General features: G+C 48.3%; 1 protein-coding gene across 1 annotated transcript in view; it reads left to right on the top strand.

The window, feature by feature from the left end:
* The window catches only part of LOC121554639 (type II inositol 3,4-bisphosphate 4-phosphatase-like), a 71,079-nt gene that overhangs the window by 1,148 nt on the left and 44,931 nt on the right, over positions 1-25,000 (top strand). The window contains exons 2-3 of the mRNA XM_045211754.1: positions 3,094-3,172; positions 21,868-22,107. Of these exons, the coding sequence (XP_045067689.1) occupies positions 3,094-3,172; positions 21,868-22,107 (319 nt within the window). The remainder of the gene's footprint in view (positions 1-3,093; positions 3,173-21,867; positions 22,108-25,000) is intronic.

A 25,000-nucleotide genomic window follows, 5' to 3' on the forward strand; every position in this document is an offset into this window, starting at 1 on the left:
AACATGTCAAGCAGACAACCTAAGAAAATTAAATGGTTTGATGAAGAATGCAAAAACTGGCACTCCCGGGTGGCACAGCTACAGACCCGGGTTCGATCCCGGGCTGTATCACAACCGGCCGTGATTGGGAGTCCCATAGGGCGGCGCACAATTGGCCCAGGGTCGCCAGGTTAGGGGAGGGTTTGGCCCAGGGTCGCCAGGTTAGGGGAGGGTTTGGCCCAGGGTCGCCAGGTTAGGGGAGGGTTTGGCCCAGGGTCGCCAGGTTAGGGGAGGGTTTGGCCCAGGGTTGCCAGGTTAGGGGAGGGTTTGGCCCAGGGTCGCCAGGTTAGGGGAGGGTTTGGCCCAGGGTCGCCAGGTTAGGGGAGGGTTTGGCCCAGGGTCGCCAGGTTAGGGGAGGGTTTGGGGAGGGTTTGGCCCAGGGTTGCCAGGTTAGGGGGAGGGTTTGGCCCAGGGTTGCCAGGTTAGGGGGAGGGTTTGGCCCAGGGTCGCCAGGTTAGGGGGAGGGTTTGGCCCAGGATCGCCAGGTTAGGGGAGGGTTTGGCCCAGGGTCGCCAGGTTAGGGGGAGGGTTTGGCCCAGGGTCGCCAGGTTAGGGGAGGGTTAGGGGAGGGTTTGGCCCAGGGTCGCCAGGTTAGGGGAGGGTTTGGGGAGGGTTTGGCCCAGGGTCGCCAGGTTAGGGGAGGGTTTGGCCCAGGGTCGCCAGGTTAGGGGAGGGTTTGGGGAGGGTTTGGCCTGGGGGGCTTTACTTGGCTCTAGCGACTCCTTGTGGTGGGCCGGGCACCTGCAGGCTGAACGGTGTTTCCTCCGACACATGATCAAATAAAAATCTTAGAATCAACTATTAAAGACTACCAGAACCCACTGGATTCTCCAATTACATTGAATGAGCTACAGAACCAAATACAAACCCTCCAACCCAAAAAGGCCTGTGGTGTTGATGGTATCCTACATGAAATGATAAAATATACAGACCACAAATTCCAATTGGCTATACTTAAACTCTTTAACATCATCCTCAGCTCTGGCTTCTTCCCCAATATTTGGAACCAGGGACTGATCACCCCAATCCACAAAAGTGGAGACAAATTTGAACCCAATATCTACCGTGGGATATGCGTCAACAGCAACCTTGGGAAAATACTCTGCATTATCATTAACAGCAGACTAGTTCATTTCCTCAGAGAAACAATGTACTGAGCAAATGTCAAATTGGCTTTTTACCAAATTACCGTACGACAGACCACGTATTCACCCTGCACACCCTAATTGACAAACAAACAAACCAAAACAAAGGCAAAGTCTTCTCATGCTTTGTTGAGTTCAAAAAAGCTTTTGATTCTTGGCATGAGGGTCTGCTATACAAATTGATGGAAAGTGGGGTTGGGGGAAAAACATACGACATTATAAAATCCATGTACACAAACAAGTGTGTGGTTAAAATGGGCAAAAAACACACACATTTCTTTCCTCAGGGCCGTGGGGCAAGACAAGGATGCAGCTTGAGCCCCACCCTCTTCAACATGTATATCAACGAATTGGCGAGGGCACTAGAACAGTCTGCAGCACCCGGCCTCACCCTACTAGAATCTGAAGTCAAATGTCTACTGTTTGCTGATGATCTGGTGCTTCTGTCCCCAACCAAGGAGGGCCTACAGCAGCACCTAGATCTTCTGCACAGATTCTGTCAGACCTGGGCCCTGACAGTAAATCTCAGTAAGACAAAAATAATGGTGTTCCAAAAAAGGTCCAGTTGCACACAAAAACTATACATACCTCGGCCTAAACATCCGCACCACAGGTAACTTCCACAAAGCTGTGAACGATCTGAGAGACAAGTCAAGAAGGGCCTTCTATGACATCAAAAGGAACATAAAATTTGACATACCAATTAGGATCTGGCTAAAAATACTTGAATCAGTTATAGAACCCATTGCCCTTTATGGTTGTGAGGTCTGGGGTCCGCTCACCAACCAAGAATTCACAAAATAGGACAAACACCAAATTGAGACTGCATGCAGAATTCTGCAAAAATATCCTCTGTGTACAACGTAAAACACCAAATAATGCATGCAGAGCAGAATTAGGCCGATACCTGCTAATTATCAAAATCCAGAAAAGAGCCGTTAAATTCTACAACCACTTAAAAGGAAGCGATTCCCAAACCTTCCATAACAAAGCCATCACCTACAGAGAGAAGAGTCCCCTAAGCAAGCTGGTCCTGGGGCTCTGTTCACAAACACAAACAGCCCCCACACAGCCCCAGGACAACAACAACAACAACAACAACACAATTAGACCCAACCAAATCATGAGAAAACAAAAAGAGAATTCCTTGACACATTGGAAAGAATTAACAAAAAAACAGAGCAAACTGGAATGCTATCTGTCCCTAAGCAGAGAGTACACAGTGGCAGAATACCTGACCACTGTGACTGACCCAAACTTAAGGAAAGCTTTGACTATGTACAGACTCAGTGATCATAGTCTTGCTATTGAAAGCGGCCGCCGTAGGCAGACCTGGCTCTCAAGAGAAGACAGGCTATGTGCACACTGCCCACAAAATGAGGTGGAAACTGAGCTGCACTTCCTAACCTCCTGCCAAATGTATGACCATATTAGAGACATATTTCCCTCAGATTACACAGACGCACAAAGAATTAGAAAACAAACCCAATTTTGATAAACTCCCTTATCTACTGGGTGAAATACCACAGTGTGCCATCACAGCTGCAAGATTTGTGACCTGTTGCCACAAGACATTTACATTTACAAGAAAAGGACAACCAGTGAAGAACAAACACCATTGTAAATACAACCCATATTTAAGTTTATTTATTTTCTCTTTTGTACGTTAACTATTTGCACATCATTACAACACCGTATATAGACATAATGACATTTGAAATGTCTTTATTCTTTTGGAACGTTTGGGAGTGTAATGTTTACTGTTAATATTTATTGTTTATTTCCCAATGTGTGTGTGAGAGAGAGAGAGAGAGAGAGAGAGAGAGAGAGAGAGAGAGAGATGAACTTCATCAAAATCCCATGAGAGAGAGATTGATGCTATACAGATTGATGTGATGTGTGTCTACAGAGCTCTGCTCTACAGGAGGTGCTGGTTCTGGAGCGATGTCATGTTCTGGAGACAGACAACAACAATGGACTGGTCATTAGTAAGTACACAATCATTAGAAATACAGAGAGGAGGAATGCAGGGAGAAGGAGGAGAAAGATTCTGGAGAGGAGGAGGAATAAGGATCTGTCTAGATTATTATTCTAATATTAGTGTCTGATCTCTCTCTCTGTCTCTGTCTCTCTGTCTCTGTCTGTCTCTCTCTCTCTTGCTTTCTCTCTCTTGCTCTCTCTGTCTCTCTCGCTCTGTCTCTCTCTCTGTCTCTCTGTATCTGTCTCTCTGTCTCTGTCTGTCTGTCTGTCTGTCTCTCTCTCTCTCTCTCTCTCTCTCTCTCTCTCTCTCTCTCTCTTTGTCTCTGTCTCTCTCGCTTTCTCTCACGTTCTCTCTCTGTCTCTGTCTCTCTCTCGCTTTCTCTCTCTCTCTCGCTTTCTCTCTGTCTCTGTCTCTCTCTCGCTTTCTCTCACTTTCTCTCTCTGTCTCTCTCTTGCTTTCTCTCTCTGTCGCTCTCTCTCTGTCTCTCTGTATCTGTCTCTCTGTCTCTCTGTCTCTGTCTGTCTCTCTCTCTCTCTCTCTCTCTCGCTTTCTCTCTGTCTCTCTCTCGCTTTCTCTCTCTCTCTCTCTCTCTCTCTCTGTCTTTGTCTCTCTCTGTCTCTCTCTCTCTCTCTCTCTGTCTCTCAATTCAATTCAATAGACTTTATTGACATGGCAAGTAAAATTACTTACATTGTCAAAGTATAGATAAAACAAAAATGGTGGGACCAACAGCAAAATAATAATAATAGTAGTAGTGGAAATGGGATTACCATTAACAGCAACTACAACAACAATATTAATGAGAATAACAATACATTAAAGCAATAGTAGTCGACCAGTCTCAACATGACTGAGAAGACACATTACATGGTATGAAAGCCAAAACAAAACAGGAAATATTATTGACATTACATTACACTTTTCACTGGCTGTCCCTCATGTTGTGGCAGGAGGACACATATTTGGCTGCCAAAATTGCACATTTTTTTTCTTCCTCTTTTATAGTTTCAAATTCTTTGTACTGAATGATAATTTTGGGAAAGAAAGATTATCTTCGGTCTGAGTATTTGTCACAGTGTAGTAGGAAATGCAGCTCTGTCTCTACCTCTCCCCGGGGGCAGAGTGAGCACAGTCTGTCCTCTCTGGGCAGCCAGGTTTGCCTGTGACGACCGGTCTCTATAGCCAGACTGTGCTCACTGAGTCTGTACCTAGTCAGTGTTTTCCTCAGTTTTCTATCAGTCACAGTGGTCAGATAGTCTGCCACCATGTACTGTCTGTTTAGAGCCAAATAGCATTGAAGTTTACTTAGATTTTTTGTGGTGTCTTTCCAATAGGTGATATATTTATCTTTTTGCTTTGTGATGATTTGGTTGGGCCAGATTTTCTGAGTGCTGTCCTGAGGCGCTATGAGGTTGGTTTTGGTTAGTGAACTGAGCCTCAGAACCAGCTGGCTGAGGGGACTCTTCTCTTGTTTCATCTCTTGACATAGTAGAGCTGTGTGATGGAATGTTTTGGGGTCACTTGTTTTTAGATGGTTGTAAAATTTGATGGCTCTTTTTTCTATTCGAATAAGGAGGGGGTATTGGCCCAATTCTGCTCTACATGCGTTACTTGGAGTTTTTCTTTGCACTTGCAATACAGTCTTGCAAAACTCTGCATGCAGTATTTCGATTGGATGTTTGTCCCATTTGGTAAATTCAGTATTAGAGAGCGGACCCCATACTTCGCTGCCACATAGAGCAATTGGTTCTATAACTGATTGGAAAATTTTGAGCCAGATTCTAATTGGAATTTCGATTTTAATATTCCTTTTAATGGCATAGAATGCTCTTCTTGCTTTGTCTCTCAGCTCATTCACAGCCATGTGAAAACTACCTGTGTTGCTGATATTTAGTCCTAGATATGTGTAATTTTTGGTGTGTTCTAATAGAACTGTGTCCAAATAGAATTTATATTTGTCATCCTGATTTCCTGACCTTTTTTGGAATATCATTATATTCGTTTTTTTTAGATTAACGGTCAGGGCCCAGGTCTGACAGAATCTGTGCAGATGATCTAGATGCTGCTGTAACCCCTCCTTAGTGGGAGACAGTAGCACCAGGTCATCTGCGTACAGCAGACACTTGATTTCAGTGTTGTGTAGGGTGAGACCAGGTGCTGACGATTCTTCTAATGTTTTTGCCAATTCATTAATGTAGATGTTAAATAGTGTTGGACTTATTGGGCAGCCCTGTTTCACTCCACGTCCCTGAGAGAAGAAGTATGTTTGCTTGTTGCCGATTTTAATCGCACATTTGTTTTTAGTGTACATTGATTTAATAACATCATATGTTTTCCCTCCAATACCACTTTCTATTAGTTTGTAAAAAAGACCTTGGTGCCAAATTGAATCAAATGCTTTCTTGAAGTCTACAAAACACGAGTAGATTTTGCCGTTGTTTTGATTAACTTGATTGTCAATTAGAGTCTGGAGGGTGTAAATGTGGTCTGTTGTACGATAATTTTTTACAAATCCAATCTGGCTTCTGCTTAGGACGTTGTGTTCATCAAGGAAATGATGTAGTCTGCTGTTTATGATACTGCAGAGAATTTTCCCCAAGTTGCTGTTAACGCAAATTCCTCTGTAATTATTTGGGTCAAATTTGTCTCCATTTTTATAAATTGGTGTGATCAATCCTTGGTTCCAAATATCTGGGAAAATACCTGCAGTGAGGAGAATGTTGAAGAGTTTGAGTATAGCCAATTAGAATTTGTGGTCTGTATATTTGATCATTTCATTTAAAATACCATCAGCACCACAGGCCATTTTGGGTTGGAGAGTGCAAAGTTTTTCCAATAATTCTTGTTCTGTAATTGGGGTATCCACAGGATTCTGATAGTCTTTGACTGCTGATTCAAGGATTTGTAATTTTTCTTGTATATCTTGTTGTTCTGGGCTCTTTGTTATATTGCTGTAGAGGTTTGCAAAGTGATTTCTCCACATATCCCCATTTTGGATAGCCAATTCCTCATGATGAGGTTTGTTTAATTTATTCAAATTCTCCCAGAAGTGGTTTGATTCTACGGATTCCTCAATCACATCCAGCTGATTTCTAATGTGCTGTTACTTTTTTTGTTCTTAGGGTGTGTTTGTATTGCTTCAGTGTTTCCCCATATTGAAGGCGTATATTGTTGTTGTCTGGGTCTCTGTGTTTATGATTAGATATATTTCTCAATGACTTTCTTAGATTTTTGCAATCATTATCAAACCATTTTTCATTATCTATTATTTTTGGTTTGCTCTTATGTTTCTTTAGATTAGCCAAGGAGGCTAATTTGTCAAATATAAAGTTTATGTTCCAAACGGCCAAATTTACACCTTCATTGGTGTAGGAGAATGTTAATGCTAAAAAGGTTGTCCAGGAGAGATTGTATTTTTTGGCTACTAATTGCTTTTTGGTAGATTTCTGTACTGTTTGCACTCCATCTATAGGTCTGTTTAGTACCATGTAATTTATTGGGCCGTGATGCTTCATGGTTGGGTTCTGCTCTTCTCAGATACACTGTGATTTTACTGTGTTCTGAGAGAGGTGTTAGTGGGCTGACTGTGAAGGCTCTGAGAGACTCTGGGTTGAGGTCTGTGATGAAGTAGTCTACAGTACTGCTGCCAAGGGATGAGCTGTAGGTGTACCTACCAAAATAGTCCCCTCTTAGCCTACCATTGACTATGTACAGACCCAGTGTTCGACAGAGCTTCAGGAGCTGTACTCCATTTTAGTTTTTCACTTTGTCATAGTTGTTTCTGGTGGGGGTATGTGGGGAGGGAAAGGTTGTTGCTTCCCGGTAGGTGTTTGTCCCCATGACTGTTAATAGTGTCTAGTTCTTCTGCTGTTCTAGCATTCAGGTCTCCACAGACCAGCACGTTGCCTTGGGCCTGAAAGTGACTAATCTCCCCCTCTAGAATGGAGAAACTCTCTTCATTGAAGTAGGGTGACTCTGAGGGGGGAATGTATGTGGCACAGAGGAAGACGTTGTTATCTGTTAAGATAGCCTCCTTGTTGATTTTTAGCCAGATAAAGAATTATCCTGTTTTGATCAATTCGATTGAATTAGTTAGTTCAGATTTATACCATATTAGCATTCCCCCTGAGTCTCTGCCCTGTGTGATTCCTTTTAATTTGGTGGATGGTACGATTATCTCCCTATAACCTAGTGGACAGCCAGTGGAAACATCACCTCTGCACCATGTTTCCTGTAGTACTACAATATCAACATCATCAATTTCTTTAAGTCTGGGTTTCTGCTCTTTAGCCCAAAAGCAGAGGACTTCAAGCCTTGTAAATTCCAACATGCAACGTAAAAAGACTTCATAACTGTTTTTTCTTTACCTTCAAAATGAGATAAATCCAACAATAACTATTAAACTAGGATTTTTCAATTAAGGTAAACTCTTATTATGCAAATGTGATTTGTTTATCATTTAAGATAGTATTTGTGTCATGCCACTTGGGTGGATGTAGTGTGAGGATGGTGGAGTTCTTGTGCTCATCTTACCATGACCCTCGGCCTATCACATGTGAGCATAGTAGACTCAGCATGTGTTTGATGTCACTCATTTCGTTGGTGGGAGCTGGGCCAGTTGCTCCTCTCACAGCTTGTGCATAGCTCTGTCTGCCGGGCTGTGGCTCCTCCAGGTGTGGGTCTGTGGTGGGGGGGTGTTAGGCCTCGTCTGGGTGGGTCTGAAGCTGGGCTGGATGTGGTGGGCATTGAGGTTGGTGGTTGTTACGAACCCCGTGGCTTTGAACGTCTAGGGTGATGGACATGAGACCCGTAACATAATGCATGCAAATTATAAGTGTGGCATGGAACAGTGAGAACAAATATGACACAACTACCATGAACTACCGTCAAACACAAATGGTTTATTTCTGAACACACGGTAAAGGATTGGGAAAAAGGGCTGAGCAGGACCCAAGAAATGAAACAATAGTGTAAAACACCCCTAAACTGATCTAGCCTGCCTCAAGAACCGCTAGGCTACTGCTACCATACAAAAATACAGTGGGTGGTCCGCTCAGGTCTAACTAGTGTGTATAGACAGTTCTTTCTACGGGAAATGTATGCCCAAGGGCAGCTAGCTCAAACTCCCCCTTTTCCCAGAAACACACAATAGTTACCAAACAGAGTAACCAGCAACTTAGTGAGTACTCTAAACAAAGGACATCACAGTATCCATTACTCACATACAAAACAGTAGTCTAACAGAATTACCAATCATAGTAAACAGCAACTTAGTGAGTAATCAAAAACAGGACACCACCGTGTCCATACTCACATACGGAAATATTCTCTCTCTCTCTCAACAAACACAAGACTGGTTTTTATACAATGGGATGTGTGATTGAACAAACGAGTAACAGGTGGTGCAATGCACAGGAATGTTCACTGATTGGTCCAATCAGCAGACACCTCAACGACCACCAATCAGGAACATACAGGACACCTGTGATTAGGGCAGAAGGAGAGAAACACACAAAAACACAGGATACCTGTATCCGTAACACTCCCACCCTTAAAAGAGCAAACCACAATGGTTTGCGACACACGTACTATCACAACACCCAAATTCACAAATCATCCTGCCGGAATAACAAAAAAAACCTAGATCATTACACACGAGACAAAGCATCTGCCAACACATTATCCAACCCCTTTTTTGTGGCGGATCTCCAAATTATAATTTTGCACGACAAGTGCCCAACGCATAAGGCGTTGGTTCTGGTTGTACATCCGGTGGAGAAAAACTAAGGGGTTATGGTCAGTATAAACTATCACTGGTAATGCACTGGAACCAACATAAACTTCAAAGTACTGCAGAGCTAACAACAAAGCTAGAGCTTCTTGTTCAATGGTGGAATAGTTTGTCTGACATTTGTTAAATTTCCGTGAAAAATAACAGACAGGATGGTCCACTCCACTCTGGTCTTGCTGCAGTAGAACAGCCCCAGCACCTCTGGCACTTGCATCTACCTCCAGTTTAAACGGTCGTTCAAAATCTGGCGCAGCAAGAACAGGAGTACTACATAAGAGTGCTTTAGCAGTGTTGAAAGCAGTACGACACCCTTCAGACCATACAAATGTTCTCGCCGGACTGAGCAAATCCGTTAATGGAGCAACTACAGCAGAGAAATTTTTACAGAAACTACGGTAGTAGCCAACCATCCCTAAAAAACGGCGTAGCTCTCTTCTGGTGGTAGGTGCGGGAAATGCGTTTATAGCCGAGACCTTGGCATCTACAGGGCGCACCTGACCATGGCCGACCTGTTTACCAAGATAAGTAACAGTGGCCTTCCCAAACTCGCACTTTGCTAAGTTCAGGGTTAGAGAAGCGGTTGCTAGACGTTCACACACTACCCTTAGAGTGTTAACATGATCAGACCACTCAGTTGAATAAATTACCAGATCATCAAGGTACGCACTACAATTAGGAACTCCAGCCAATACTGTGTTAACCAGGCGTTGGAAAGTGGCTGGTGCGTTCCGCATCCCAAATGCCATGACAGCATATTGTAGGAAGTGATCTGGGGTCACAAAGGCAGAGATGTCGGAGGCACGTGGGGTTAACGGCACCTGCCAGTAACCTTTAGAAGATCTAGTTTGGTTACATAAGTAGCAGCACCAACAGTATCAATACAGTCATCCAGTCTGGGTAACGGGAACGAGTCGGGCACTGTGACAGCATTGACCTTCCGATAGTCCGTACATAATCTGGATGTCCCATCAGGTTTAGGAACCAGAATGCACGGAGAACTCCAAGGACTTGAACTTGGCATAGCCAGGTTATTCTCCAGCAAATAACCGACCTCACCCCTCATTATCTTTCTCTTAGAGACGTTGACACGATAAGGATGTTGCTTGATAGGTGCAGCGTTTCCAACATTAATGTCATGTTCTAACACATTTGTACATGTAGGAACATCATTAAAAAGACATGGAAAGCTGTGTAATAGTCTCACAATATCATCTGACTGTCTGTCCGTTAAATGAATCAGGCTTGACGGGAGAGACAGCAGCATCTCTGAATTGGGCAATCTAGCACACTGCTGCTGAGTATTGCGCAACTCCAAACCATCTCCGTCCACATCATTAACATGACCTCCCACTACAGCCGTAGCAGCAATAGAGACAGCCGACTCGGCCAGTTTCTCTGGACTGTCTACCTGAGTGACGGGTCTGGTGTGGTATGTCTTCAACATGTTAACGTGGCACACACGAGATTGGCGTTTTCTATCAGGAGTCTGTATCACGTAGTCAGTTTCACTTAGTTTCTTTTCAATGACATAAGGACCAGAGAAACGTGCTGACAATGACGCTCCTGGCACAGGCAACAATACAAGAACTCGGTCACCTGGCTGCAGTGAACGAGAAACAGCCTGTGTGTCATAGTGTCGTTTCATCCGTTTCTGTGAGGAAGACAGCGCTTCCTTTGCTAGAGCACAGGCAGCATGTAGGCGCTCACGAAAGCGACTAACGTAGTCCAACACATTTTCTTTCACACACAACTCTTGTGACAAAAACTGATCCTTAAGGACTTTCATAGGTCCTCTCATGGTGTGTCCAAACACCAGTTCAGCTGGGCTGAACCCTAGGGATTCCTGTACTGTCTCACGGACAGCAAACAAAACTAGAGGAACTCCCTCATCCCAATCTTTCTCAGATTCCAAACAATATTTACGGAGCATAGACTTCAGGGTCTGATGCCAACGTTCAAGCGCACCCTGAGACTCTGGGTGATATGCGCTTGACACACGGTGTGTAACTGACAAGGATTTTAACACTTGTTTGAACAGTGTAGAAAGGAAATTCGTACCCTGATCAGTTTGTATCACCTTAGGTAACCCAAAAGTTGAGAAGAATTTGATCAACGCTTTACTCACCACCGGAGCAGTAATCCTTCGCAGAGGAATGGCCTCTGGGTACCTGGTGGCCACACACATAATTGTTAACATAAACTGGTTACCAGATTTTGTTTTTGGTAATGGTCCAACACAATCAACCATCACATGTTCGAAGGGTTCACCTATGGCCGGTATGGGACAAAGAGGCGCGGGGAAATAACCTGGTTCGGTTTCCCAACTACTTGACAGGTGTGGCAAGTCCGACAGAACTGAGCCACATCTTGTTTTAAGCCAGGCCAAAAGAAATGTCGCAAAACACGATCATAAGTCTTGGTGACTCCCAGATGTCCGGACCACTGGTGATCATGAGCGAGGGATAAAACATTTTGTCGAAAGGCTGTAGGAATCACTATTTGGTAAACAGCATTCCAATCTTCGCCAGCGTCAACATGGGATGTCCATTTACGCATGAGGAGATTACCATCAATGAAGTATGCCATGTTTTTCTTCTTTAGCTCCTCCTCTGAGACAACACTAGAAAAACATTTAGCCAGGCTAATGTCAACCTGTTGGTTAGCGATCAGCTGCTCACGAGTAACTGGTAACTGTATGGCCTCAGCAACAAGTTCCACATCCTTCTTCCTTTCTCTGGACTGTTGGTCAGACTGCACCAGCTTACCAGAGGTAGCACCCAAACTATCCTCTGGGTCACACTCTCTGAATAGAATCGTGTTCGACAAATCTATCACTTCACCCACTTGTCGTGCTTGAGCACGTGTGACAGCACAAGCGGGGAACACATCTGGATAACCCTGTGCCAGCTCCTCGGAGAGAGACTGGTCACTTTTATCCAATACCTCCAATATGGGTATCACCTTTCCTCCGGCAATATCGTTGCCCATTATAAATGTCACACCTTTTACTGGCAACATAGGACGTACGCCCACTCTGAACAATCCACTGACTAACTCAGAGTGTACGTTCACAAAGTGCAATGGCACTGGGACAAATCCCATTTCAATTCCTTGTACTAACACACTGGAACCACAATATGTATTATTAGACAAGGGCAACACATCAGCTAGTATGAACGACTGCGCCGCACCAGTATCTCTGAGGATTCTAACTGGACGCTGAGACGCTCGTCATCTGATATAGAAACAAACCCCTCAAAAATGAACGGTTCATAACTGTGATCTGGGACAGGGACTTTCAAACCACATTCACTATGAGGCCTCTGTCTTGATTCCCGGCCTTACAACCGCATCGAATCAGCCCAACACCCGTTGGCGGCCTGGCGTGCTGAGGCATCCCCGGTTTGCGTTTAAGCAAAAAGCAATCACTAACCAAATGTCCCACCTTATGACAATAGAAACAGTGACGCACATCTTTTGGGCGTGCTGGATGTACTGCTGGTCGACTAGGACTAAAAGTTAGCAACTCCGCAGCCCTGCTCTCCGTACGAGCCGAAAACACGCTCTTATGCGTCAACACAAATTCGTCTGCCAATACAGATGCTTCCGACAGTGAGGATACTTTCTGTTCGTTCAGATAAACTACAATGCGTTCCGGTAAGCAATTTTTAAACTCTTCTAACAAGATTAACTCCCGTAGAGAGTTAAAATCAGTTACCTTACTAGCACTGTGCCATTTGTCAAACAGATTTCCTTTGTCTCTAGCAAACTCCACATAAGTCTGAGTAGGAGACTTTTTATGAGACCTAAATCTCTGTCGATATGCCTCAGGAACAAGCTCATAGGCACGAAGAACAGTAGCTTTGACCACTTCATAATTCAAACTGTCTTCAAGAGGTAGCGCTGCCAGAACCTCTTGGGCTTTACCTGTTAGTTTACACTGAAGTAATAGGCACCATACCTCTTCGGGCCATTTCAATGCTACCGCTATACGTTCAAACACACTGAAATAGGAATCAACCTCTGACTCCCTGAACACAGGTACTAAGGTGATCTGCCTACTAATATCAAACGTAGCAGCCGACACAGCTGGGGAGGATGGCTCACTAGCAGGCATAGTATTAGCAGAGACTAACCTCGCTGTTTCTGCCTCTAGTTCCATTTTACGCACCTCCAGTTCCATCTTACGCATCTCCAGTTCCATCTTACGCGTCTCCAGTTCTGCCTCTAGCTTACGCGTCTCCTGTTCTGCCTCTAGCTCCATTTTACGCATCTCCAGCTTGTCTTGCCTGATTTGTGCCCGCTCTTCCGCCTCCATTTGGAGCCGTGTCGAGCGGACATCGATCCTGGCATCACTGTCAGTCAGTGGGGAGAGTGGGTCATAACGGGGCAATGTGGCTGGAGCCTTAGCCTCGTCCTCAGACACTGATGGGCTTACAGGAACAGCCACCACCTCCCCTACAGGAGCAGCAGACTCAGGCGGCGGTAACTCAAGCACTCGCTCGTTCAACAACATCGCTAGCACTACTTCCCTAACTTCTGCTTTCACTAAACCCCTCGGTATGGGTGCAGAAAAGTGGTCAGCCAAAACCTGTAGATCCACTCTACGGCAATTCTCAAAACCCTCCCACGTAGGGTTTTCCAAAAATGCCTCCAACTCAAAAGTAGCCATCCTACTAGCAACACGAGCCGTCGACTACTGAACACACAAAAAAAACAGGTAGTACAGCTGCCAAGCTCAACACTGAACCAGACACTTACTAATTTGCATGAGTAGCATGGGATAGATCCCAGACGAGCCCCCACTTTATGTTACGAACCCCGTGGCTTTGAACGTCTAGGGTGATGGACATGAGACCCGTAACATAATGCATGCAAATTATAAGTGTGGCATGGAACAGTGAGAACAAATATGACACAACTACCATGAACTACCGTCAAACACAAATGGTTTATTTCTGAACACACGGTAAAGGATTGGGAAAAAGGGCTGAGCAGGACCCAAGAAATGAAACAATAGTGTAAAACACCCCTAAACTGATCTTGCCTGCCTCAAGAACCGCTAGGCTACTGCTACTCATACAAAAATACAGTGGGTGGTCCGCTCAGGTCTAACTAGTGTGTATAGACAGTTCTTTCTACGGGAAATGTATGCCCAAGGGCAGCTAGCTCAAACTCCCCTTTTCCCAGAAACACACAATAGTTACCAAACAGAGTAACCAGCAACTTAGTGAGTACTCTAAACAAAGGACATCACAGTATCCATTACTCACATACAAAACAGTAGTCTAACAGAATTACCAATCATAGTAAACAGCAACTTAGTGAGTAATCAAAAACAGGACACCACCGTGTCCATACTCACATACGGAAATATTCTCTCTCTCTCTCAACAAACACAAGACTGGTTTTTATACAATGGGATGTGTGATTGAACAAACGAGTAACAGGTGGTGCAATGCACAGGAATGTTCACTGATTGGTCCAATCAGCAGACACCTCAACGACCACCAATCAGGAACATACAGGACACCTGTGATTAGGGCAGAAGGAGAGAAACACACAAAAACACAGGATACCTGTATCCGTAACAGTGGTGCTGTGGCCGAGGCTGGGGGGTCCAGGGTGCTGGTCCGGGGTGTTGTCTCGGTGATCTCGGGGGGGGTGGAGATTGCTCCGCTGTTCCTGGGTGGAGAGGTCGGGATGCGGTTTAAAGCGACGTCCTTGAGTCTTGGCAAGGATGGGGACTGTCTCCCTGTACAGGTGAACATGGTCATAGAGACAGTCCAGATCGAGGGTGGGATGGTGGGCCAGGTGTACATTGGGTCGCAGGGCACAGTCCCGGGAGAGGCTGGCGTTTATTCTTTGGATTGTGGCAGGGTGGAAGTCCTTCCTCTGTAGAAGGGTTGACACCACGATCCTTGAGTTGGGGAAGATTGCGGAGGCCTTCTCAATCACTCCCCGTAGTGAAGTCGCCACCCTCTCCTGCTAAGCACGCAGGTCGTTGCTTCCGGTGTGTATGATTATGTGGCTTGGCGACCCGAGCTGGGCCTTATCAAGCAGCGCCATGGCAATCTGCGTTGTTGGGCACCACACCTTTCTCGTTTTGTGTCTAGGGAAAAGTTTCTTCTCCTGAACAAACTTCCCATTTGAGTCCATCAACAGGACGATCTCAGCCAGTGTTTCCTCTGGACTGGAGGGGGTAGAGTTGGGGCTGGTGGGTGTTGGAGCTGGGGTGTGGCTGGTCTGTGCCGGTGCCGCTGTCAGTGGGAGGCTGTTCTGGGGGCTGGGGGGAGGCATGCAGCAGGCAGGGCTGGGGAGGCCTGGCTGGTTGAGGTGGGCTCCTCTACTGTGTGATGGCAGGTCATAGAGTGGTGATCTAGCTGCTCCTGCAGCCTGTCCTCTGTTCTCTTTCTCTCCTGCAGCTCCTCTCTTAGTGTGGTCAGCTCCTTATTACTGCTCTGCCTGGCTTTTTGGAGCTCTCTCACCTCCTTTGTTAGATCAGCCAGCTCTCTCTTGAGTCCGTCTCTCTCTTGCTGAACCTCTTTCAGCTGTGTTGCAAGGCTGCTGCCCTGCTCTGTCCGCACCTTGGTTAGGAGCTCCTCTAAGGTGTGGATGTCTGGTTGCTGTTTGCTCACACTCTCCCTGAGCAGGTCCACCTCTCCCTCCAGTGTGGTGAACTGATCCCTCATGGCAGCCATGGTGGTGAGGAGGGCCTGAGCCTGCTCTGCACTGAGGGGGTCGCTCTCCTCCTGTGGCGTGTCCTCCACTATGGTGGGAAGAGAGGTGCTGGATGTGCCTTTTTGGGTGGGGATAGTGGGGGTGAGGGTGGTGTTGGTGGAGTTTGTCTTGTGGGAGGGCATGTCACTGGTGGTGTCCTTCTCTCTCTCTCTGCTCTCTCCTTAACGGTCTGAAAGTCTGTTTCAAACAGCCTAAGGTTACCTTGCACCATGACAGTCCCAGTCTTGTAGAGGTTGATTGTTATCATGGTGCTGTCAGGGTCATCTGTCTCTTTGACTTTCAGCTTCCACCCGTTACAGATTCCCTCTTTCTTTACGGATGGGTAGTGAGAGCAGACTGCTGAGCGCCATGCATTTGGCTGGTCAGTGAGAAAGGTGAGATTACTCACATCACCGTTTTTGTCGAGGTCTGCGAAAAGGGTTTCTGGCCTCCCCTTTAGTAGTTTCTGTTTAAAAGCTTTCCTTGTTGTGTCATTTTTGGCCTCTGGAGGGTAGAGAATGGACTCAGCGCTGAGGGGGAGTGGGGACATGGTGCCTGTGGGCTCTGGGGGGTAGAGAATGGACCCAGCGCTGAGGGGGAGTGGGGACATGGTGCCTGTGGCCTTTGGAGGGTAGAGAATGGACCCAGCGCTGAGGGGGAGTGGGGACATGGTGCCTGTGGGCCTCTGGAGGGTAGAGAATGGACTCAGTGCTGAGGGGGAGTGGGGACATGGTGCCTGTGGCCTCTGGAGGGTAGAGAATGGACTCAGCTCTGAGGGGGAGTGGGGACATGGTGCCTGTGGCCTCTGGAAGGTAGAGAATGGACTCAGCGCTGAGGGGGAGTGGGGACATGGTGCCTGTGGCCTCTGGAGGGTAGAGAATGGACTCAGCTCTGAGGGGGAGTGGGGACATGGTGCCTGTGGCCTCTGGAGTGTAGAGAATGGACTCAGTGATGAGGGGGAGTGGGGACATGGTGCCTGTGGCCTCTGGAGGGTAGAGAATGGACTCAGCTCTGAGGGGGAGTGGGGACATGGTGCCTGTGGCCTCTGGAGGGTAGAGAATGGACTCAGTGCTGAGGGGGAGTGGGGACATGGTGCCTGTGGCCTCTGGAGGGTAGAGAATGGACTCAGTGCTGAGGGGGAGTGGGGACATGGTGCCTGTGGCCTCTGGAGGGTAGAGAATGGACTCAGTGCTGAGGGGGAGTGGGGACATGGTGCCTGTGGCCTCTGGAGGGTAGAGAATGGACTCAGTGCTGAGGGGGAGTGGGGACATGGTGCCTGTGGGCTCTGGAGGGTAGAGAATGGACTCAGTGCTGAGGGGGAGTAGGGACATGGTGCCTGTGGCCTCTGGAGGGTAGAGAATGGACTCAGCGCTGAGGGGGAGGGGGGACATGGTGCCTGTGAGCCTCTGGGGGTAGAGAATGGACTCAGCGCTGAGGGGAGTGGGGACATGGTGCCTGTGGCCTCTGGAGGGTAGAGAATGGACTCAGCGCTGAGGGGGAGTGGAGACATGGTGCCTATGGCCTCTGGAGGGTAGAGAATGGACTCAGTGCTGAGGGGGAGTGGGGACATGGTGCCTGTGGGCTCTGGAGGGTAGAGAATGGACTCAGTGCTGAGGGGGAGTGGGGACATGGTGCCTGTGGCCTCTGGGGGGTAGAGAATGGACTCAGTGCTGAGGGGGAGTGGGGACATGGTGCCTGTGGGCCTCTGGAGGGTAGAGAATGGACTCAGCACTGAGGGGGAGTGGGGACATGGTGCCTGTGGGCCTCTGGAGGGTAGAGAATGGACTCAGCGCTGAGGGGGAGTGGGGACATGGTGCCTGTGGACTCTGGGGGTAGAGAATGGACTCAGTGCTGAGGGGGAGTGGGGACATGGTGCCTGTGGCCTCTGGAGGGTAGAGAATGGACTCAGCGCTGAGGGGGAGTGGGGACATGGTGCCTGTGGCCTCTGGAGGGTAGAGAATGGACTCAGCGCTGAGGGGGAGTGGGGACATGGTGCCTGTGGGCTCTGGAGGGTAGAGAATGGACTCAGTGCTGAGGGGGAGTGGGGACATGGTGCCTGTGGACTCTGGGGGGTAGAGAATGGACTCAGTGCTGAAGGGGGGGAGTGGGGACATGGTGCCTGTGGCCTCTGGAGGGTAGAGAATGGACTCAGTGCTGAGGGGAGTGGGGACATGGTGCCTGTGCCTCTGGAGGGTAGAGAATGGACTCAGCGCTGAGGGGGAGTGGGGACATGGTGCCTGTGGGCCTATGGAGGGTAGAGAATGGACTCAGCGCTGAGGGGGAGTGGGGACATGGTGCCTGTGGCCTCTGGAGGGTAGAGAATGGACTCAGCGCTGAGGGGGAGTGGGGACATGGTGCCTGTGGCCTCTGGAGGGTAGAGAATGGACTCAGTGCTGAGGGGGAGTGGGGACATGGTGCCTGTGGCCTCTGGAGGGTAGAGAATGGACTCAGTGCTGAGGGGGAGTGGGGACATGGTGCCTGTGGCCTCTGGAGGGTAGAGAATGGACTCAGCGCTGAGGGGGAGTGGGGACATGGTGCCTGTGAGCCTCTGGGGTGGGTAGAGAATGGACTCAGCGCTGAGGGGGAGTGGGGACATGGTGCCTGTGGCCTCTGGAGGGTAGAGAATGGACTCAGCGCTGAGGGGGAGTGGGGACATGGTGCCTGTGGCCTCTGGAGGGTAGAGAATGGACTCAGCGCTGAGGGGGAGTGGGGACATGGTGCCTGTGGGCCTCTGGAGGGTAGAGAATGGACTCAGCGCTGAGGGGGGGGTGGGGACATGGTGCCTGTGGCCTCTGGAGGGTAGAGAATGGACTCAGCGCTGAGGGGGAGTGGGGACATGGTGCCTGTGGGCCTCTGGAGGGTAGAGAATGGACTCAGCGCTGAGGGGGAGTGGGGACATGGTGCCTGTGGGCCTCTGGAGGGTAGAGAATGGACTCAGTGCTGAGGGGGAGTGGGGACATGGTGCCTGTGGCCTCTGGAGGGTAGAGAATGGACTCAGCTCTGAGGGGGAGTGGGGACATGGTGCCTGTGGCCTCTGGAAGGTAGAGAATGGACTCAGCGCTGAGGGGGAGTGGGGACATGGTGCCTGTGGCCTCTGGAGGGTAGAGAATGGACTCAGCTCTGAGGGGGAGTGGGGACATGGTGCCTGTGGCCTCTGGAGTGTAGAGAATGGACTCAGTGATGAGGGGGAGTAGGGACATGGTGCCTGTGGCCTCTGGAGGGTAGAGAATGGACTCAGCGCTGAGGGGGAGGGGGGACATGGTGCCTGTGAGCCTCTGGGGGGGTAGAGAATGGACTCAGCGCTGAGGGGGAGTGGGGACATGGTGCCTGTGGCCTCTGGAGGGTAGAGAATGGACTCAGCGCTGAGGGGGAGTGGAGACATGGTGCCTATGGCCTCTGGAGGGTAGAGAATGGACTCAGTGCTGAGGGGGAGTGGGGACATGGTGCCTGTGGGCTCTGGAGGGTAGAGAATGGACTCAGTGCTGAGGGGGAGTGGGGACATGGTGCCTGTGGACTCTGGGGGGTAGAGAATGGACTCAGTGCTGAGGGGGAGTGGGGACATGGTGCCTGTGGGCCTCTGGAGGGTAGAGAATGGACTCAGCGCTGAGGGGGAGTGGGGACATGGTGCCTGTGGCCTCTGGAGGGTAGAGAATGGACTCAGTGCTGAGGGGGAGTGGGGACATGGTGCCTGTGCCTCTGGAGGGTAGAGAATGGACTCAGCGCTGAGGGGGAGTGGGGACATGGTGCCTGTGGGCCTATGGAGGGTAGAGAATGGACTCAGCGCTGAGGGGGAGTGGGGACATGGTGCCTGTGGCCTCTGGAGGGTAGAGAATGGACTCAGCGCTGAGGGGAGTGGGGACATGGTGCCTGTGGCCTCTGGAGGGTAGAGAATGGACTCAGTGCTGAGGGGGAGTGGGGACATGGTGCCTGTGGCCTCTGGAGGGTAGAGAATGGACTCAGTGCTGAGGGGGAGTGGGGACATGGTGCCTGTGGCCTCTGGAGGGTAGAGAATGGACTCAGCGCTGAGGGGGAGTGGGGACATGGTGCCTGTGAGCCTCTGGGGGGTAGAGAATGGACTCAGCGCTGAGGGGGAGTGGGGACATGGTGCCTGTGGGCTCTGGAGGGTAGAGAATGGACTCAGCGCTGAGGGGGAGTGGGGACATGGTGCCTGTGGGCCTATGGAGGGTAGAGAATGGACTCAGCGCTGAGGGGGAGTGGGGACATGGTGCCTGTGGGCTCTGGAGGGTAGAGAATGGACTCAGCGCTGAGGGGGAGTGGGGACATGGTGCCTGTGGCCTCTGGAGGGTAGAGAATGGACTCAGCGCTGAGGGGGAGTGGGGACATGGTGCCTGTGGGCTCTGGAGGGTAGAGAATGGACTCAGCGCTGAGGGGGAGTGGGGACATGGTGCCTGTGGCCTCTGGAGGGTAGAGAATGGACTCAGCGCTGAGGGGGAGTGGGGACATGGTGCCTGTGGGCCTCTGGAGGGTAGAGAATGGACTCAGCGCTGAGGGGAGTGGGGACATGGTGCCTGTGGGCCTCTGGAGGGTAGAGAATGGACTCAGCGCTGAGGGGGAGTGGGGACATGGTGCCTGTGGCCTCTGGAGGGTAGAGAATGGACTCAGCGCTGAGGGGGAGTGGGGACATGGTGCCTGTGGCCTCTGGAGGGTAGAGAATGGACTCAGCGCTGAGGGGGAGTGGGGACATGGTGCCTGTGGGCCTCTGGAGGGTAGAGAATGGACTCAGCGCTGAGGGGGAGTGGGGACATGGTGCCTGTGGCCTCTGGAGGGTAGAGAATGGACTCAGCGCTGAGGGGGAGTGGGGACATGGTGCCTGTGGGCTCTGCTACTGCTGCTGCTGCTGCTCTGTTCTGCTGCACCGTTGCCATGGCAACCAGTTGTGTTTGTCTGCTGCTGTTGCTAGCTAGCTCCTGTTTAGCTCAAAAACCAGCAAAAATAGTGAAAAAACCTTCACACACAAAAACAGAAGATATGTTTAAAGTTAGAGTCCGTACTTCTTTTTGATATACTCACTCAGTTTGGTCGTTTGATGTAGTTGTATTAACTCCCCTTGCTAGGTTTGTCCTAGCTCAGTTTTCTGGCTGGCTTGCTAGCCTGCTGGCTAGGTTTTTGTTGTGTAGCTAGCTAGCGAGAGTCAAAACTTCTTAATTTGAGGCGCAAAGTTACTTTTTTTCCTATTCTGATTTAATAGAGTTGTTGTTCATCACTTCTTGCCTTGAATTCTTTTTAGATTCGAGGGTTTATCTCATTCTAAAAACTAAAAAAATCAGGAGCTCATGTTGAGCATGACCTCTCTTTCTCTCTCTCTTTCTCTCTCTCTCTTGCTTTCTCTCTCTCGGTCTCTCTGTCTCTCTCTCTCTTTCTCTCTCTCTGTCTTTCTTTCTCTCTCTCTCTCTCTCTCTCTCTCTCTCTCTCTCTCTCTCTCTCTCTCTCTCTCTCTCTCTCTCTCTCTCTCTCAATTCAATTTAAGGGCAAGTGAAGTAGATAGTAAACAAAAGTGAAAAATAGATATGGGAGTTTATCAAAATTGGATTTGTTTTTTTATTATTTGTGGGTCTGTGTAATATGTGTCTCTAATATGGTCATACATTTGGCAGGAGGTTAGGAAGTGCAGCTCAGTTTCCACCTCATTTTGTGGGCAGTGTGCACATAGCCTGTCTTCTCTTGAGAGCCAGGTCTGCCTACGGCGGCCTTTCTCAATAGCAAGGCTATGCTCACTGAGTCTGTACATAGTCAAAGCTTTCCTTAAGTTTGGGTCAGTCACAGTGGTCAGGTATTCTGCCACTGTGTACTCTCTGTTTAGGGCCAAATTGCATTCTAGTTTGCTCTGTTTTTTTGTTAATTCTTTCCAATGTGTCAAGTAATTCTCTTTTTGTTTTCTAATGATTTGGTTGGGTCTAAATGTGTTGTTGTCCTGGGGCTGTGTGGGGTCTGTTTGTGTTTGTGAACAGAGGCCCAGGACAAGCTTACTTAGGGGACTCTTCTCCAAGTTCATCTCTCTGTAGGTGATGGCTTTGTTATGGAAGGTTTGGGAATCGCTTCCTTTTAAGTGGTTATAGAATTTAACGGCTCTTTTCTGGATTTTGATAATTAGTGGGTATTGGCCTAATTCTCTCGCTCTGTTTCTGTCTCTCTCTGTCTGTCTCTCTCTCTCTCTCTCTGTGCGTGTGTAGGGTTTGACAGTGGAGAGCGAGGTGTGTATGTAGAGTGTGTGAGTTCAGGTGAGGTTAACTCCTGGCTGGTGGCTCTGAGAGAAGCTAACTCTGAGGGGTTAACCAACCGGATCAGACACCTCCGGACACAACTCATGGATACAGCCGGGAATAACGCCGGGAATGCCGCTGTGAATTCTGTCGGGAATGCAGAAACCACTGTAGTTGATGCTAAACTGGCACCATTGGAGTTCAGTATAGGTACGTTACACACACAAACAAACAAGCTCTCTCTCTCTCTCTCTCTCTCGCTCTCTCTGTCTCTCTCTCTCTCTCTCTGTCTCTGTCTCTCTCTCTCTCTCTGTCTCTCTCTCTCTCTCTCTGTCTCTCTCTCTCTCTCTCTCTCTCTCTCTCTCTCTCTCTCTCTCTCTCTCTCTCTCTCTCTCTGTCTCTCTCTCTCTCTGTCTCTCTCTCTCTCTCTCTCTCTCTGTCCCTCTCTCTCTCTCTCGCTTTCTCTGTCTCTGTCTATCTTTGTCTCTCTCTTTCTCCCTTTCTCTCTCTCTTTCTCTCTCTCTCTCTCACGTTCTCTCTCGTTCTCTCTCGTTCTCTCTCTCTCGTTCTCTCTCTCTGTCCCTCTCTCTCTCTCTGTCCCTCTCTCTCTCTCTCTCTCTCTCTCTGTCCCTCTCTCTCTCTCTCTGTCCCTCTCTCTCTCTCTCGCTTTCTCTGTCTCTGTCTATCTTTGTCTCTCTCTTTCTCCCTCTCTCTCTCTCTTTCTCTCTCTCTCTCTCTCTCTCACTTTCTCTCTCGTTCTCTCTCTCTCGTTCTCTCTCTGTCTCTCTCTCTCTCTCTCACTTTCTCTCTCATTCTCTCTCTCTTGTTCTCTCTCTTGTTCTCTCTCTCTCTCTCTCTCTCGTTCTCTCTCTCTGTCTCTCTCTCGTTCTCTCTTTCTCTCTCGTTCTCTCTCGTTCGCTTTCTCTCTCTCGTTCTCTCTCTCTCTCTCTCGTCGGAGTGCATGCTGGGAGTGAGTCGTGAAGCAGGAGTGATTGTGAGAGCGACTGGAATTATTTTCACTCTATTGGGTTTCAATATATACACTGCTCAAAAAAATAAAGGGAACACTTAAACAACACAATGTAACTCCAAGTCAATCACACTTCTGTGAAATCAAACTGTCCACTTAGGAAGCAACGCTGATTGACAATAAATGTCACATGCTGTTGTGCAAATGGAATAGACAACAGGTGGAAATTATAGGCAATTAGCAAGACACCCCCAATAAAGAAGTGGTTCTGCAGGTGGTGACCACAGACCACTTCTCAGTTCCTATGCTTCCTGGCTGATGTTTTGGTCACTTTTGAATGCTGGCGGTGCTTTCACTCTAGTGGTAGCATGAGACGGAGTCTACAACCCACACAAGTGGCTCAGGTAGTGCAGCTCATCCAGGATGGCACATCAATGCGAGCTGTGGCAAGAAGGTTTGCTGTGTCTGTCAGCGTAGTGTCCAGAGCATGGAGGCGCGCCTGTTCCCCAGACCTGAATCCAATTGAGCACATCTGGGACATCATGTCTCGCTCAATCCACCAACACCACGTTGCACCACAGACTGTCCAGGAGTTGGCGGATGCTTTAGTCCAGGTCTGGGAGGAGATCCCTCAGGAGACCATCCGCCACCTCATCAGGAGCATGCCCAGGCATTGTAGGGAGGTCATACAGGCACGTGGAGGCCACACACACTACTGAGCCTCATTTTGACTTGTTTTAAGGACATTACATCAAAGTTGGATCAGCCTGTAGTGTGGTTTTCCACTTTAATTTTGAGGGTGACTCCAAATCCAGACCTCCATGGGTTGATACATTTGATTTCCATTGATAATTTTTGTGTGATTTTGTTGTCAGCACATTCAACTATGTAAAGAAAAAAGTATTTAATAAGATTATTTCATTCATTCAGATCTAGGATGTGTTATTTTAGTGTTCCCTTTATTTTTTTGAGCAATATATATATATATATATATATATATATACGAAGATGGAGATGAGGGGACAATGGAAATGAATTGGATTGGGGTGGTTGAAATGGTGGAAGGGAGGATGAGAAGATGGCGTTGGTTGTTATCGCGTATGTCATATAGGGGGCGCACTATTATAGTTAACAATGTGATTGCCTCTGCACTGTGGCATCGGCTGTCAGTTTTAGAGCCACCATCTGGCCTTCTGGCTAAGATACAGGCCATTATTATTATATCATTGGGTTCCACAAAGTGTTTTGTATTTGTCAAAAGAGGAGGGGGGACAAGGTCTTGTGCATCTTGCTAGTAGGGCTGCTGCTTTCCGTTTTACAGAGGCCTTCTTAGGGTGTGGAGCATAATGAAGGTGTCCAGACGAATGTCAGCGGAGTCAGTGCATTGGCTGCTGGAGGAACCTCTGGTGTACGGGGCAAGACTGGATTGTACAACTGCAGCTGTTCCACATTTCTCCAAGATTCTGGTGAAGGGCAAAATCATCACCTTAAAACAGTTAATGGCCATGGCTGGGCCCACCTTTAATGGATGGAAGACGGGTGGCTGAACATTTGGGGGTGAGGTCGGAAAGGATTGTCGGACAACTGCTGGGAAGCTGCAGGAAGGCTCTGTCAGCAGAACAGCGGGGTATGCTGAATAGTCACAAGAAGAAGGTACAAGATGAAAACGTCTCATTTGCAAGACTAGGGATTACACCCAATATCCCAGAGTCAGAAAGAAAGGCGTTATTACTGGATTTGAGAGGGTTGGAAGAGGTGGGTTTGGATGAGGTGAATGGGAAAGACTTATGTAGGGGGTGTGTCAAGGTGTTGAATAAAGATACATTGAAAAATAGAAAAGACACTCCATGGAGGGTAAAATTGGGCATTGATGACAAGGTAAAGCCAGCATGGAGAGCACTGTACAAGCCACCGTTACAAAAGGGTACTGGGGATATGCAATGGAGGGTTTTGCATGGCATCATTGCAGTTAATGCTTTTGTATCTGTTATTAACTCAGATGTTGGAGATGGATGTCCTTTTTGTAATATAAGAGAAACCATTTTTCACTGTTTTTATGGAGTGTGAGAGGATAAAACCTCTTTTGGAAATTTGTTTAAAGCTGTTTTTATTTTGGGGTTTCAATATAGTAAG

This window comes from Coregonus clupeaformis, chromosome 39 (genome assembly GCF_020615455.1).
Source record: "Coregonus clupeaformis isolate EN_2021a chromosome 39, ASM2061545v1, whole genome shotgun sequence".
Classification (NCBI taxonomy): domain Eukaryota; kingdom Metazoa; phylum Chordata; class Actinopteri; order Salmoniformes; family Salmonidae; genus Coregonus; species Coregonus clupeaformis.